This window comes from Parathielavia appendiculata, assembly GCF_033297405.1.
Source record: "Parathielavia appendiculata strain CBS 731.68 unplaced genomic scaffold N657scaffold_4, whole genome shotgun sequence".
NCBI lineage: Eukaryota > Fungi > Ascomycota > Sordariomycetes > Sordariales > Chaetomiaceae > Parathielavia > Parathielavia appendiculata.
Window position 1 is genome coordinate 1,580,852 of NW_026944223.1, and position 14,350 is coordinate 1,595,201.

General features: G+C 54.6%; 5 protein-coding genes across 5 annotated transcripts; 3 read left to right on the top strand and 2 right to left on the bottom strand.

Annotated features, from left to right (window-relative positions):
- Window positions 1-302: 302 nt before the first annotated feature.
- Window positions 303-2,808, bottom strand: N657DRAFT_360689 (uncharacterized protein). Its single transcript, XM_062786974.1, has 2 exons — window positions 2,786-2,808; window positions 303-2,712 (listed from the first exon to the last, which is right to left on the bottom strand). Exon 2 carries the CDS (start codon window positions 2,563-2,565, stop codon window positions 340-342), a length of 2,226 nt encoding a protein of 741 aa, XP_062649017.1. The 5' UTR covers window positions 2,566-2,712; window positions 2,786-2,808; the 3' UTR covers window positions 303-339.
- Window positions 2,809-5,572: 2,764 nt separating this feature from the next.
- N657DRAFT_360903 (uncharacterized protein) lies at window positions 5,573-6,389 on the top strand. The gene is made up of 3 exons (XM_062786976.1): window positions 5,573-5,924; window positions 5,982-6,062; window positions 6,140-6,389. The coding sequence occupies exons 1-3, from the start codon at window positions 5,719-5,721 to the stop codon at window positions 6,273-6,275; spliced, it is 423 nt and encodes a 140-aa protein (XP_062649018.1). The 5' UTR covers window positions 5,573-5,718; the 3' UTR covers window positions 6,276-6,389.
- A 3,332-nt stretch (window positions 6,390-9,721) lies between these two features.
- N657DRAFT_633121 (uncharacterized protein) lies at window positions 9,722-10,561 on the top strand (the record flags this gene model as incomplete). The annotated part of the gene is made up of 2 exons (XM_062791190.1): window positions 9,722-10,137; window positions 10,348-10,561. 2 exons carry the CDS (start codon window positions 9,722-9,724, stop codon window positions 10,559-10,561), a joined length of 630 nt encoding a protein of 209 aa, XP_062649019.1.
- Window positions 10,562-12,448: 1,887 nt separating this feature from the next.
- N657DRAFT_644094 (uncharacterized protein) lies at window positions 12,449-13,178 on the top strand. Its single transcript, XM_062792690.1, has one exon. It carries the CDS (start codon window positions 12,602-12,604, stop codon window positions 13,106-13,108), a length of 507 nt encoding a protein of 168 aa, XP_062649020.1. The 5' UTR covers window positions 12,449-12,601; the 3' UTR covers window positions 13,109-13,178.
- On the bottom strand, window positions 13,019-14,088 carry N657DRAFT_360975 (uncharacterized protein). Its single transcript, XM_062786977.1, has one exon. The coding sequence runs from the start codon at window positions 13,824-13,826 to the stop codon at window positions 13,200-13,202; it is 627 nt and encodes a 208-aa protein (XP_062649021.1). The 5' UTR covers window positions 13,827-14,088; the 3' UTR covers window positions 13,019-13,199.
- Window positions 14,089-14,350: the final 262 nt, after the last annotated feature.

Sequence of the window (14,350 nt, forward strand, 5' to 3'; positions counted from 1 at the left end):
GTCATGGCCTCCGAGGCAACAGCCGCACCGATCCAAGTCGAGCCGACCAATATGTGGACGAACCCCATTTGAGCGAACTTGCCCGGTCCATGAGGGATTCGGTGCACTGGCAATCTCACGGTACTATGTCAAACGGTTATCTCAGGGCCACGATCAGCTCCGTTGGCGCATTTGCGGCCGTCATCATTTCCCGACCATTGTCCCGAGCCACCGGATCGGTGAAAGTCACAAGAGCATATGGTATGTGTAGAAGTCAGACTCGATAAGGATTCCGTGGTCGACTTTGCGGTTGATGCGGCTCAGTATGACATGATATCGATTCGTTCATCGGCCATCTTTTCACAGTTGACTACCGACTTGTGCCGGTACCCGATCAAGTCTCGAGGACCCGGGATATTTCAGGGCAAAGGACGCCTTGGCCTGGATAGGCGCCTCGACATCGGTAATCTCTTCGTCAATGTCAAGATCGCCAACGATCCGGACACCGTTGCCTGCCGACGCCATTTCCGAGCTTTTGTCGGCCATACTGGAGCTGGTTCCTATCGAGGTTGCAGTCGTGAGCTCGGGCAGTGGCATATCGACGCCCGGACTTAGGCCCACTCCCCGCAGCAGAAGCTTGTCCTGAGAATGCGGGTCCGCAAGGAAGCCGTCACCGTCGACTTGTGGAGGAGTGGTCAGTGGATCTGCTGCCGGGATGGAACTTCCCAGGGCTCCATGCTGCTGGCGTCTCCTCGGGCGGGTATTCGGGAGAGCGGGACCTCCGTCACTTTGTCGTGGTGGGAGTATCACCCAAGACGACGGCACCCCGTCACCGACAAAGTGGCCCTGAATTAAATCAACCTGGACCTGTTGCTGCCGCCGGACCGCTTGCTGAGCATACATGCTCCATGGGTCACAAGACATATCGAATCCGATTATCTCTTGAGGACCACAGGTTTCAACACCCCGCGCCAAGTCTCCCTGGGAGTAGACTGGAAGCGAAACATCTTGATCCTCGGCATACTCCTCCCGGATGTCGGCCAGTATGTCGACAATCGGGGTAAAGTAGGTGAGTCGGACCCGCTCCAACGGGTCGCCGCAGTCGTGGTTGCGACCCCATACTAACCCCATCAAAGCGTTGTCGGATCTCCGGATTAGCCATGCCCCCGAGTCTCCCGCAACACCGATGCCGCTTGTGACCCACTGCTTCAGAGTCTGCCAACGCCCGCTTGTCCGATCGTCCTCTGATTGTCCGATAGGTGAGTACTGCCGAACAGTCCACTCTCTCCTTAGCTGGCCGCTGATTTCCAACAACCCAGGGACGTCAGACGTGAAACCGAGCGAGTATCCGCTAGTCCTGGCCATGGCATACACTTCGGTGTTGCCCTCGACAGCAGCCGTGCTCTCCACAGCAACGCACCGGTCAGCCCGAAAACTGGGCACGGAAACGATGTTCTTCCCGTTCGGCACAGGCCCAATCAGACACCAGTCCATTTCAACCATGGTCAAGTGCTCTTCAAACCTTCCTCCCTGGAAAGATAACGAAGGCCGCAGTGTCCCGGGCGGCGCGCACCTGGCCACGCTTCCAATACTATATGGCCTGGCACTCGGATCCGACGGCACAATCAGGGGGATGTCTGGGGCGGCCGGATGCATGACGCCCAATTTGTAGGCTTTGAAGGCGTCCTCAAAGGGGTGGAACGCGCTCATGGCGTACAAGTTGGATCGGACGTTGACGAAACCGCCCAAGGACGCTGCATCGGGGACTTGGGTAGGGCCAATCGACATGCCGATGACGGGGGTGTCCCTGTACGCCACGTTCCTTGGAGGGCACACCATGTCCCGCGTGCCTGCGTCGCCCCTGAGGTCGGTGTCAATTTTGTGTATTAATTGCGCACACTGACACTCCAAAACACGAAATTGGAGTGGCTGCTCGATGAGGAAGAGAGGGACGTACCACCATTGCGACTTGCGCACCTCGCCCCTCCAGATTTCGAGAGCGACCGGGTGAAACCGTTCTGGCACGGCCATTTCCAGCTCGGCACGGATAATCTGTTCAAGCGCCCTGGTGTCAGCGTCCCCGGATAGGGTGATATAGATCAACCTTGGTACGGCAGAACTCGATCGCTCGGGGAAGTTGTGCACATCGACGGCGAAATCGCAGCTGCAGTGCTTTCGGAGCAGCTCGGCTAGGAGGGGAACTATGGACGACTCCCATGGGGCGGCGAAATCGGCCGGGTCCGAGGTCCGGACGGCGTAAATTCGAGAGGAAAGGCGGCTCAGTTGTGAGTGGGAGGTGCCATGGTTGGCGTGGGTTGTTGGAGAGGTCAGGTACTGCTGTCGTTGTATCGGTGGATGCTCCCATGCGGGGAAATGGCCGGGCTGTTCTTGGGCTGTTGCCGGCAACCTGCGCGACCAGGGCCCGGCGTTGGACGGGGTGAAGATTGGGAAAGGAGTTGATGGCGCGCAGGGATGGTCATCGCTGAGCTGAAGGTCGGGAGAGTATCTAATTTTGGTAGTTGGCTTTGGTATGCGGTCGCCTAGGCCTCGGCGGCCGGTGTGGGAGCGGTTGGAGGGAGCCGCCATCAGACTGACTTCAATAGCGTAGAGCTCAATGGAAAGTGTTATATATATAAAGAGATAGGGATGGAGCTATGTGCCCTCCCTGGAGATACCACAAGGTGCTTCACAGGTCGCATGTCGGCTTCACAAGGTGTGTTGGTCGAGTCCGTCCTGAGGTGAGCCATTGTTAGATTTTATAGCCCGTGATGGTAGGAAGCTTGGAATCGCCAAGGTTACCAGGTACGTTTTGCACAGTGGAATTAATGGCCAACCGCTTCTTCTCCGGTGTTAACTACACCATCTTCTGACGCAACAGCTTCAGGCTGTTAGTCCGGGAAGTGAAATTGACGCCTCCTCAACGGTTTGGCAGCCCTAAATGGTGAACGGGCGCATGAGCAGTCTTTGTCCGACTACGGTTGGACCGCTGGACCAACACGTTAGAACGGTTTGATAACTTTCAGTCTCCACCAACGCCATAGTCTCATCTCCATGCTTCCACCATCCACGTCCGGTTCCGCTCCGGTTGTGGGTGTAGCGCCAATCCGTTGATGTTGAGTTGGGCAATCCAGGCACGGAACCTGTCTGTTGTGTAACCGTGGCGGTCTCCCAGCCAATGATTTTTGGTCAATTCCGCAGCACCGCTCGACCCAGAACAGGCAAAGAAACCAAGCATTGCATGACCCCCAGCCAATGACCCCCACGCTTGATCCGGTCCGATCTGAGATGTCCAGTAACTCCGTACATGCATTGGATTTCATCGGCCGGTGGCTGCTGAGCCCTCGGCAGAGTGTCTGGATTGTTGTGTCAGCACAACCTAGCCGCCGGCCGGTGCTCCGCCCGGGCTGTGTGGCTTCCTTGAGTCATCCCGGAAGACGCAGCAGTTACACCTGCTGTGAGAAGGGACGTGTTCTGGAAGCAAGAGACAATAGGCTACTTCACCGAACATGGCTAAGCTCGTGATCATCCACCTGCAGGGTACTAATGCCGGTTGCTCTCCTGCGGTACGCTACCATGTAGGATCACCCAGGTGCTCGGGAGGAACACGTTAGGGACGCAATGTGCCGAGAGCAGAGCCCAGGGATTTGACAGCTTGACTGGGTACGGGATGCCCCGGCAGTACAGGAATTTACATCTATGGCTTCACCAGCGATGCTTAAAAAATTCTCTGCTCCTGCCCTTGCCAAGTTTGAAACGTCTGCGCCACCTGGAGCCGACTTTGCCTTTTTCGCTATGCAGGCAGTCAGCCGCTCTTTGCCGAGGCACCTACGTATAGAAATGAGAAGGCTAAGATGACCGCCAGCTCGGAGGAGAGTGTCCTGTTAAGAGAAGTCCTACTCAATACCTAGCACACGACGCCACGCCAACGAATCTGCTAAGATTTCTCAATTCTCAGTACCCTGTGGGGTTTCTCGACGCAGAGCTGGAGCGAAGCCAAACCTGCAGCTGCATGGCCTACACAATGCAGCCGTCTAATCTCCACAGCTGCAGGTCTCCGGGGTCGAGGTGGAGCCAAAATGGCAGGTAATCGCCAAAAATCGCCAGGTTGGATTCAAGTACTGCGTACGTACGGATCCGTACACACTCCGTATCTTGCGTCTGGGAAACGAGTATGCCCCCGAAAAAGAGATGACGTTGTTCCAGTATCGCCCCATGATACAGCCAGAAGTGTAGTGGGTGGCCAACAAACGATCGAACAATCTCCTGGACCACGTGAAAAGTAATCCATGTAATTCAAATGCTTTTTCGCGCCCGGCAAAAGTAGGTATTCGACTTGCGTAACGGCGTGAACTTTGCGAAAAAAAAAAGATTCTGGAAGTCCTTCACTGAGGCATCCACGCTTGGTGAGCGGTCGGAAACAATGCCTTGGCGCCCAAGTCCCAGAAAGCCCTTCCCGTCCGGGACAGCCTGGGCGACTTCCCCCTCCTCCCGTAGTCGTTTTGGCGCCTTTTTGCCTGGTGCGCGCTCACCCAAGTTCTCTCGGCGGTCCTGACTTACCTACTTGGACCCGCTGCCGTAACGGGCTGCCGGCCAGGCAACAGACACCCGACACTGAATCCTACCTTTTCGTTATTTCTTCACCGAAGGAGTCTTTCACATACCGGTCGAAGCGGTTTCTCATCTTACAAGGCCGAGTGATATCCGGGTGATGTTTGCCAAGCAGGCTGGATCAGAAAATCATGAGGCCAGCAACCGATTGGCACCCATTCCATTCTCGTCTGGTCACGATTATGTGATTTTGTCTGAAGGCACCAATGACGTGGGCATCAGCACCGGAGAGGGCGCTGCGCCACCCTTCTCTAAGAACAGTTGGTGGCTGGGTGTGGTGCCTCTTAACCTATCGGCAATGAGTGGTACTGAAATTGTGGAGTGCAAGATTGCCGAGCGATCGAAGATGTGGAGAACTTTCCCGGTCTCTGAAGCGCAAGCCTATGTGCGGGTTCTGCGTCTCGGGCATGAATAACGACGGAGCAATGCCAACAAAGGCCCAATCACCAGCAAGCTAGCGGGCGAGGCATCAGCATATGCAACTTGCTTTTTGACTCGCACATAGGTGCGGAGGCCGCTGAGTACCGAAAACGCCTTCATGAGAGTCTGAACAGTAGCGACGCAAATTCAACAACAACCAGCGGGTCCTAGCCAGGGATGTCAACGTGGACCAATGGTTCGACGTGAGATAATAGAACATGCCCCTTTCACGTTGGCCAGCCGAAGCCGGGAACGTCAGCCAACACCGTGTGGGTCGAACCGGTCCTTTTGTCATTGTTTAAGGCAACCAAAAGCATCTCTAGAGGTGACGCGGTATCCTGGCATGATAAGGGATGTTCAGCTACATCGCATGGCTCCATTGTCGTCCCCGTGACCCATGTCGAAGAAGGACAGTGCATGTGTCGTCGGAATACCAAATCACATCACTTACGAACCGTGTTATCTCGTTCATTTCTTTTCCTTTCGAGGCGGTGAGGACGACTGTATGACGCCAGGCAGTGTAGGGTCGAGAAGTGCACCCTCTTTTCCGGCCCGTGATGTCCTCCCATATCAACCGCCGGAAATCCTCGTGTAGTCATATTGCGTCCCTTTTGGGTCTGCGATGTATTTTCCTCCCAATCCATCTGCATGAGAGTGTCCGCAAGCATTTGAATACCATCGCTTGTGCAGAGCCTATCGCCATCTGAGAGGATGTCAACCGAGCCGGATCCAAAAGGGTGTGTTGCTAGTAACCACAACAGACCCACGCAACTTGACGCTCCTGAAAGCTTGGATGGCGGCAATTGCCTCAGGGTCAACGGCACAAATTCCGTGGCAGATGACGAAACACGCAGTTCTGATCTTCCCAGAGACGCGGACCGGCCGAGCACGCCGACTCATCAGTCGGTATCCGAAGCGTAGGAAACGCACCTGACCAAGAGCATTTTGGTCTTGCCAACTGACGGTGGAACCAGGAGCTCGACTCCGTCCCAGTCGCCGCCCGAAAGAGATTTTAGGGACAAAATAACCCAAGGGTGGCTCGACCACCAAGCATCGTACAGCGGCCCGCGTTTCTTGCCTGCTGCAGCACCGCACTCGCAGAGCAGCAACGGCATGCTGACTGTTGATGAAGGGCAATCGAGTGCGGAGTCACCGACCGGAGAGCCGACTGCACCGGAGGAGACAGCAACCGATGGTGGACAAGAGTGACGGATATTGGGTCAACTTCGGGTGATGATCTGACACCAAGATCTTGGCTTGAAGGATGAGAACTGTCACAGCACAGTGGTACTGGCAAACTGGTCTTGGGTTGTCAGGAGCAGGTTGATGGAATCTGTGAGCAGGTTTTGCCTCTGGTGGTGTGGAGAGTGGGCGATCCGATTGTCAGCCGATCAGCTGTTAGCCCATCCACTGTCTCGTGTATGTAGGAGTGGACAATGAAATTTCTGATTACCAGTCCTGAGGTTAAGAGCGACTGAATACTCGTCATGGCATATCAAGACCGAGGTGGGTTTGGAGTTGAACAAGTCCAACTCTTGTCCGGTTTGGGAAATTTGTAATAAGGCGGTTGGCATACGAAGTTCATAGCGGGCAGAAAGTGGGTCCAGCCCCTTAGATGCCCCAACAAGTGCACTGAAAAGCAACAAAGTACATTCCAAGCTGCCAGTGAACTCAAACTGCCCCCAAGGGTTAATGCTTTTTCTTTTCCCTCTCGGGCCTGGGTATCCTCCATTCATTGTGTGTCACTGAATTTGACAGCATCCAGAGCCATACGTCGCCAACACACCGGTGGCCAAACCAAATGTTGAAGACGTCTTTGCTGCCCTACGATTTCTTCTGAGTGCTTCCCGCGGTCCAACTCAAAATATGCTGCGTCGCTTTCAGCAAATGGGGAGTGCGCCGTGTTCCGAGGGCTTGAGTTGTGCAACCAGGGTGCCATCCGACAGAACGCTGACTGGCGAAGGAAGTTGTGGCCTCGAACTGAGTGGCGGTAGTAAGCAGATCGCTGCCTGTCCACATCTTCGACGTGTCGGCATTGTATCGTCAATCGCGGTGCCGTGAGAGCTGCAATTTCACTGAACCAGCCCCCACGGTCACTTATCCCTGCGGCCTGGTTCCTCAACAGTGGTCTGCCCGGCTGCCCCAGCAAATCCTATCCACCCTTGCTGCATGAAAGAAATTCGCCGGCCATTCCGCGGTCGTTGTCCAACTCTGCAGTAGTCCCTGCCCTTCCAATCGGAGAAAGGAGCTGGTGGGAGCGTGCGACCGAGCCATGCGACGGTTCCAGCGCCCACCGGGCAGCAGCGGTCTGTACGTCAGTGCTCCACAGCGGGTCGGGCCGTTCTTAGTCGATCTTCAGCATGGTTCAGGCGGTGAGCTTATTCTGACACCAGGCCGGCAGCTTCCGTCCTCCCAAGGGCAATGATCAGAACTTAATAGGTCACCGAAGCGATATTTCTCGAAACAGAGGCACCGGTTTTTGTGTATATGCGCTCATACACCTTGACTGCAAGCTGCCTGACTGGCATCCTGACAAAACGCCTGGCGATGTCGGTAGCGACCTTCGAGAGGGTCGGCGGTCTACTGGCCGGAGGTAAAACGAACTGTCGATCACCATTCTTGGACCGAAAGATTTCGAGCAACAGCAGGGGGCGAGGCCAAGCGAATTTGGGAGGGAACAAACGCGGTAAGTCCCTGTTTGACAGCAAGTCTGTCAGTCACGGACCACAATGTAATGCAGGCGCAAGGAACGAACGTCACTGCATTGCTCTGTGGCGTGCGGTATTTTTGGCGGGGCAAAGAAAACCGGGAACGCCGCGGTCGATGATATTCTGACGAGAGCAATGCTTTCAGGTCGAAGGAGTGCGAAGTGAATGTGGCCTGGGGGGCGACCTTGAACTGAAGAAGCGAAGAATATGCGACATCAATGACGCTCGTCCAGGCCCCTTTGTGCGGCTTCGAGGCGCCTTGATCATTGTTCCAGCGGGCGCAATTCAGCAGTTGGTGGCGTGCCGCTACTGCAAGCCGATTTCGCACTGGCACGGGAGGGCAGGTAACAAGGGCGCTTGGTTGCCGATCTGCGAAGCGGAATGCACCGAGTCAGCAAACAGGGCAGTTTCTGTCTCTCTGTAGCACCCTACCGTCCAACGGCTCTCAGGGCCTACGAACTGTCAGGGCGGCGAGGGCTCTCTCGCCAAGATCATGCTTTCAGAAAACCCAATCTGCGGCCTCCGGATTCCTTTGTGTCGACCGTCATCCAAATTGGTTTTCCGAACGTACATTTGAGGACCTCAAGGTTTTCGTCGTTTTGGGACGGCGGCGGTAATGACGGTTCATACAAGACAAAACCTGGCGGCAATATGCAGTCGCGCGTTTTCGGCTTCAGCGCACGAACACAATGCCGACATAAGGGCCACAACCAGCATCGTGTTTGAACACGGGTCCAACAGCAAATCGAGGGTAAAGTACATAATTTGAAATCGAGACATACCATGTCTGGTTGCGCGGGTGAACCGCGCACAAGGAGTGGGAGGTGCGGGAATTTCCGTCAACTCCCGACCACTTGAGATCTCAGCGCTTCGACACGCATACACCTACATACCTGAGGGTCTCGGCCCTGTGGCTTTGACCATGCCAAGATGTTCATACCTCCCTGTCCTGGAGCAAGCACTGTCGTGACGCTTCTCTAACCAGGCTTCAATTTCTGAAGTTCTTTATTATGGACTCGAGTCCAATGGCCACTAATGCCTTGGGGGAAGACGCAAGCTTTTGAAGGAGGGTTGTGAGGATGAGAGAGGACCAGCAAAGAGGCGAGGCCAACCTTTCGATGATTTGGGACAGGCCCCCTACAAGCGAGATCCCTTAACTTCAGGCGAGGATGTGTCTGCACGCGGCCGGTTCGAAAGCGGCCAAGCATAGAATGTGATGACGGCCTGCAACTTGCAGATTCGGCGCAGCCAAAACCCGGGGCACATTCGGGGGCTTTTACAGATTTCGAGAACGGCTTGCGACAACAGTTACCCGTTGATTCTGTGCCGAAACGTTTCTTCTGTTGGTTATTTACTGGCATTGCCCCGACAGGTCCCCTCCTCCTCGATACTGGCAAGAAAGCGGCTATTGTCCCCGTCCCCTGTATGTCAAGACCGTACATCCACGATTGAGCCACCGATTGATCGGTCCACCGCCCCGCCAACCCTCGATTTTTGTTGCCTTGCGAACCATCTGAACCCTTCCCGAATGTTTTGCGTCGTTCCAGATAAATCGAACCCCTTCAGGACACCGATAGTCCGGCAGACTGTCCGGCATCCGGCGCAAGACCACATGATGTCCTCGATGTTAACTGAATCTCCTGCGCGTGCAGTGAGCGATGAACACATGGCAACGTTCGGCTTTCGATCCCAGCAGCACATTCCGATTCGCGCTTGGGGAAAAAGGAATCAGAAGTCGATGGTTGCCTTCGCCCTAACGCGTGGATCCCCGTCTTAACCGTCACCGCAGCCAACCAGTTGTACTTGTTCGACCGACAGGCTTCACCGCTTCGTATCCGATGCCTTGTACGGACTTCGTTGGGCTCCTTGGATATTAAATGACTGCTCTAGACCCCTTCCGGTCTCACTTCGCTTCGGCGACTTATGTCGGTCGCCATCGAGGAGCATTTCAGATCGTCGCCGAAAGAACCCCCTTTGTCCCCACGTCTTCCAAGGCCCGTCCCATCATGCCGAGCAGAGGGCGTCGCTCGGACCCCAACATCGACTCACGATCCAACCGTCGCCGTTCCAAGACAACGCAGAGTTTGGCATCGAATGGCTCAGCAGTCAACAGTGCTCTATTGAGCCACCCAACCACGTCCGTGGGACGGACTTCGTCCACCGGGCTCACGAGCCCGTCGGACACACTGCCCGACTTTGATCCAGCTCCGTTTTGTCCGGATGACTCCGACCCTGATTTCCGGCATGCCGTTGTCTCTCCACCTCTGGATCCTGGCCAGGACTTGTATGCGCCGACGGGCCCCGACCAAGGGCACTATGGGCAATCGAGTCCTGAGGCCGTTGATTATGCGTCCCCTGGCAGCAGCAACGACACGGCGGCATCAATGGTCGTATTTCCCGGCTCGCCTCCCTCTCCTCCCAAGTGAGTATCAACCCCAGTCAAGGACGGCGACGATGCCACTGACGCTTGACTCTCTCGAAGGGCCCGACATCCATCCGGTGCAAACGGAAAGAACTCGAAGCTGAAGAGAGGCAGAAAGAAGAAGGAAAGAAAGAAAGAAAATCGTAGGGACGAGCCTGTTGTCTTGCCCTGGAGACCTCATCCAGGAAACATACCTTGGGGCCAAGGTAGAATGATGGGCGAAAATCCCACGTACGGCTTCGATGCTTGCCTCAGCCTCGTCGGTGCCGGGTACCAGGCCGCTTCGCCGTATCCACTTCGTCTCCGTGATGCCGACATCTACGGGCTAAGTGACGCTGTTGACACCAACCACCAAGTCAACCAGCATTGCCAACAACCGCAAGGAGAAGAGGAATGGGACATGTGTGACGACGGAATGGTCTAAGGAATCTCCAATGATTCAACCAAAAAAAAAAAAAATGGAAGAGAGCAGGAGCACAGGGGAACAGAATGAATACGTACGGTGGGGTGGGCGGGACTTTTTCTTCTTTTCCATCCTTACCCTTCAATGTTGCCACCCGGTCGGTTGTTCCACAAGTTGGATTTGGCCATCTGACCACCTCCTTTTGAGCATCAGTTGCGGTCTGATTTCTCGTCATCGAGATCTTGTATGTTATTGGCTCCATCTCAGTAGTTGTCAGCTTTACCGTTTCCACTTTGAGCGAGTCAAATGCATCACTTTGGTTTTCGCTCTGAAAGCCAGTTCCATCGGTACTGAGAACGAAGGACAGAGTGCGCAACATCTGACAGCACAGCAATATCAACTAGTATCTTCATATGATCCCCTTCTCAAACGCTTCATTCTGCCTTTTGGATTGGGTATGCGACACTCCGGATCTTGACCAATGCCGGTCTGTTTTGGATCGGGTCCTGGCATGAGACTCGAAAAGAATGGTTTTCGACTGTCCGTCATAATAGGTCAAACGTGCACTTCAAACGTCACATTTACCCGATTCTGCATAACCTTCCTCGGTTGTGGCACTTTTGGGCTGGATCTCTTCGGGCCCAGACGTATGACAAGCGAGTTGACGAGATGCACCGAAGCCTGAGCCACGGGTACCGTAACAACGATTTGCCGAAGCTGCCGAAGGGGTGCCCACCGAGTTAAGCAATTCAGAACCTGGGATCAAGCTTGAAAAGTGCCATCCCTCCCTCCTCTTGATACCCTCCGCTCTCTTTCCCTAAATTTCCCCAGATCCCAAGAATGATGCATCGTTGCCCAAAGAATCTTAGACCTGCTACCCTTCACTGGCCTTCGACCCCGAGCAGTAACCAACAATCGCCTCATTTCGTCTGCCTTCTCATCCACCACCGTAAGGTGCTTTTTGAGTTCTTCCACGTTTGCCATCAACAGACGAAGCCCAAATCAGGGGGTAAAATACGCCCGCCGTAACCGGGGCAACCGCCCCTATGCCGGGCTCCAACTGCAAGACTGAGGTCTGTCTGCGGTGGAAGAATGGCCGCCAAGGGACAGCTGGCCGCTTCACGAAACTGTGTGAAAGCAGAATCATTGACTCTATTTATTTATCTATTGTCAAAAAGCTAACACCTATCTTGGGCAAATCTGAACACGCTAATGGCCCCAGCATCAGATGCCGAGATGCAATACGGCAGCTCCGGCGTTGCCATACAACCATCTGGCTTGACATGCTCTTCTAGATCTGATGGGGCACCAGATGTGCTACCTTTGGGATGACAGCGCATCCGAGGTCGAGTAACCCTTCGAGTGGAGAGGCCGGCAACCTATCCCCAAGATCCGGAGAGCCGAGCCCCGAAGAACGGCACCGATATGGCGGGAGGACATCGGACAATGTGGGGCTGACCCGGATACGGGTTGCGCATCGGAGACCATCGAGTTGTTTGCGACCAGTCGGAAGAATAGCTTACACTGACATGTAGTCCTTGCCCAAGCCCTGATGATTTACACGCACGTAACATGTAAGCCCTTCCTGCAATTCACAGCTTTTGCAGGTAATGCGCAGGTTGTTTTGCAACAGGACTCGTCACAAAAAAAATGTAAAATGTTGATCTTGGGCTCTGCAACCCTAATATTTGGTCAATGACAGAAGCCCATGTGGTTCTACACCGGTTACCAGTCCCGTTCTTGGCCCGGATCAGCCAGCTTCACGGACCGCTGTGCTGTGGGCCAGTGGTATGGAATTCCAGAGCTCCGGAAAAGATCTTCCGGCTTCGAGGTATAGGTAGAACCTGAGCATCATGCGAAAAAGCATCCATCCAACAAGCTGTCCTCAGATTCCTTGACATCATGTCTAGTAATGTTCTCTTGCCGCTATAACATCTGCACAGTGTTTGTCGTCGTGACCCGACTGCGGACTCTTCTCGAAAGCACGAGAGTACCTCCCGCACAGAGATATAAGGCAACACAGAAAGACACAGATCAGATGTGATTGTGCCTTTCCTAATTATGCGTTTGTGGCTGACCTGCCCAGCCTCCTGGCTGCCAATTGTGCTCGTTTTCTCACGGAAGATCGGTACTGCGATAAGTGCCAACATGGTCTGGTTACCGGGAGCGACAAATGAGAACGGCGCACATTGCGGCATCGGGCGCTTTCTTGATGATGTGCAAGGCAAACTGCACGTTCCACACGAGGTGACGGGCTGCATGTTTTGCCATCCCCATCGTCTGCATGTTGCCTTGCAGCCCAAATACCGAGCTGAGCGCGAGATCAGTGATGGCTTACATGCAACCGCCCGAGAACAAGGCCAGAGCTGCGGTGCCCAACGCCTCGACTGGCGCAAGGTTGCAGCTCTGGGCGCGGGCTCGGAGCCTCGCTCTATGTCAGACAGGGAAGCCGATGAGGAGAGAACAAGGCAACCACCAAGGAAACGAGTATCGCGGAACTGCACCTTGAAATGTGCTGGTCGGACGGTTCGAGGTAGGGCTGCCATCGATCGGTCCCGCCGAGCCTAGGCGGCGAACTGGGTGAAGGCTTGGCTGGGAATTTTCAGAGTACCGCCTTCTGCCGTCTTCAGGTCCTTAGTTCGACACCGTACCTGCATACCTAGCATTTGGCATCTGTGTAATCACGCCTGTGACAACAGATTGGGTGGATAAGCAGCGTAAGCCAGCCATGGAAGCAGGCGACGCGTAATCTAAATCCGGCAGATTCGGCGTCATACTGCGTTGATGTAACTCCAACCTTGGTCCTTTGAGAGCCATACTCAGCTAAAGTACCTGAGAAGTTAAACGAGTGTCTTTTCTCTGCGTCGACGAATACAGTCTGTCGCCGCTTCGAGTTTTGCTTTCGTGCCGGGACATCTTGCTGATGGTGTTGTTTACTGTGGTAAACCGGAAACTTCATGGCCAGATCAAGCTCGGTGGGTGGGGCGACACAACGTGGTATTGCACGAACCACTTTTGCAAACGTCATCAATGAAGAAAGCCAAGAATTACCGCTTCTCGTCTCAAATTCCATTAAGCGGCCCCACACTTTTGATCTTGACGACGGCGTCCCTGGAGAAAATCTCCTTTTGAACATCATCATAGGGCTGGTGCAGTCCTGGTTCTGCAACTCACCTTGACCAGCTGTCAAAGGCTTGAGGCCGCCATTGGCTTGCCTGGAGTCCTTTGGACTTTGACACCGAACTGTGACCAAAAGTCCGTGTGTTTGGTTGCAGGGATTCTGCATTGGCCTCCTGGGCTGTTATTGTACAGATTCTTTGGCAGCGATCTTTCGTTGTTTCCCGGATTTATTATCCACTCCCGTGAAGGCCGCTGTCGAAGTCCACTTCGGCAGGGTTGCGCGGCATGATCAACAGACCACGAATTGCACCCTGCCGATCCGAACCTTTGCCATTTCAGATTCGTTCGCGACATCCGCTTTCGAGAAAGGGGCAACATTCTTCGCTGCGACGTCCTGCTTCTGGCCGTTCGACACACGTTGTGCGACGCGGCCTCTCCGTTTCTTGATATTTGTTTTGAAGTTTCGAATACAGTCTTCCAGGTCGCCCCGCGATTCCTTCTTCAACACGCCAGCCTGGCCGGACCAGCATCGATCCACGCCGAAACGGGGCGCAGACCCAAGACCATACTCAACCTTCGGATCTCATTGCCGCACCTTACTCCGCCGCGCGTACATCCGACAGATTAGAAAGTAGGGGTGGTACAGGTAGCTGAAAGCGTCTGGTGCGCCAGGAGAGCAACGGGGGCACG

Bases quoted from the DNA above. Each gene is read 5' to 3' on its own strand.
- N657DRAFT_360689 (XM_062786974.1), bottom strand. From the start codon at position 2,565: ATGGCGGCTCCCTCCAACCGCTCCCACACCGGCCGCCGAGGCCTAGGC.
- N657DRAFT_360903 (XM_062786976.1), top strand. From the start codon at position 5,719: ATGTCAACCGAGCCGGATCCAAAAGGGTGTGTTGCTAGTAACCACAAC. The intron at 5,925-5,981 runs GTAGGAAACGCA...CGGTGGAACCAG, and splicing joins CATCAGTCGGTATCCGAAGC to GAGCTCGACTCCGTCCCAGT. The intron at 6,063-6,139 runs GTACAGCGGCCC...CTGTTGATGAAG, and splicing joins TGGCTCGACCACCAAGCATC to GGCAATCGAGTGCGGAGTCA.
- N657DRAFT_644094 (XM_062792690.1), top strand. From the start codon at position 12,602: ATGCGTTTGTGGCTGACCTGCCCAGCCTCCTGGCTGCCAATTGTGCTC.
- N657DRAFT_360975 (XM_062786977.1), bottom strand. From the start codon at position 13,826: ATGCAGAATCCCTGCAACCAAACACACGGACTTTTGGTCACAGTTCGG.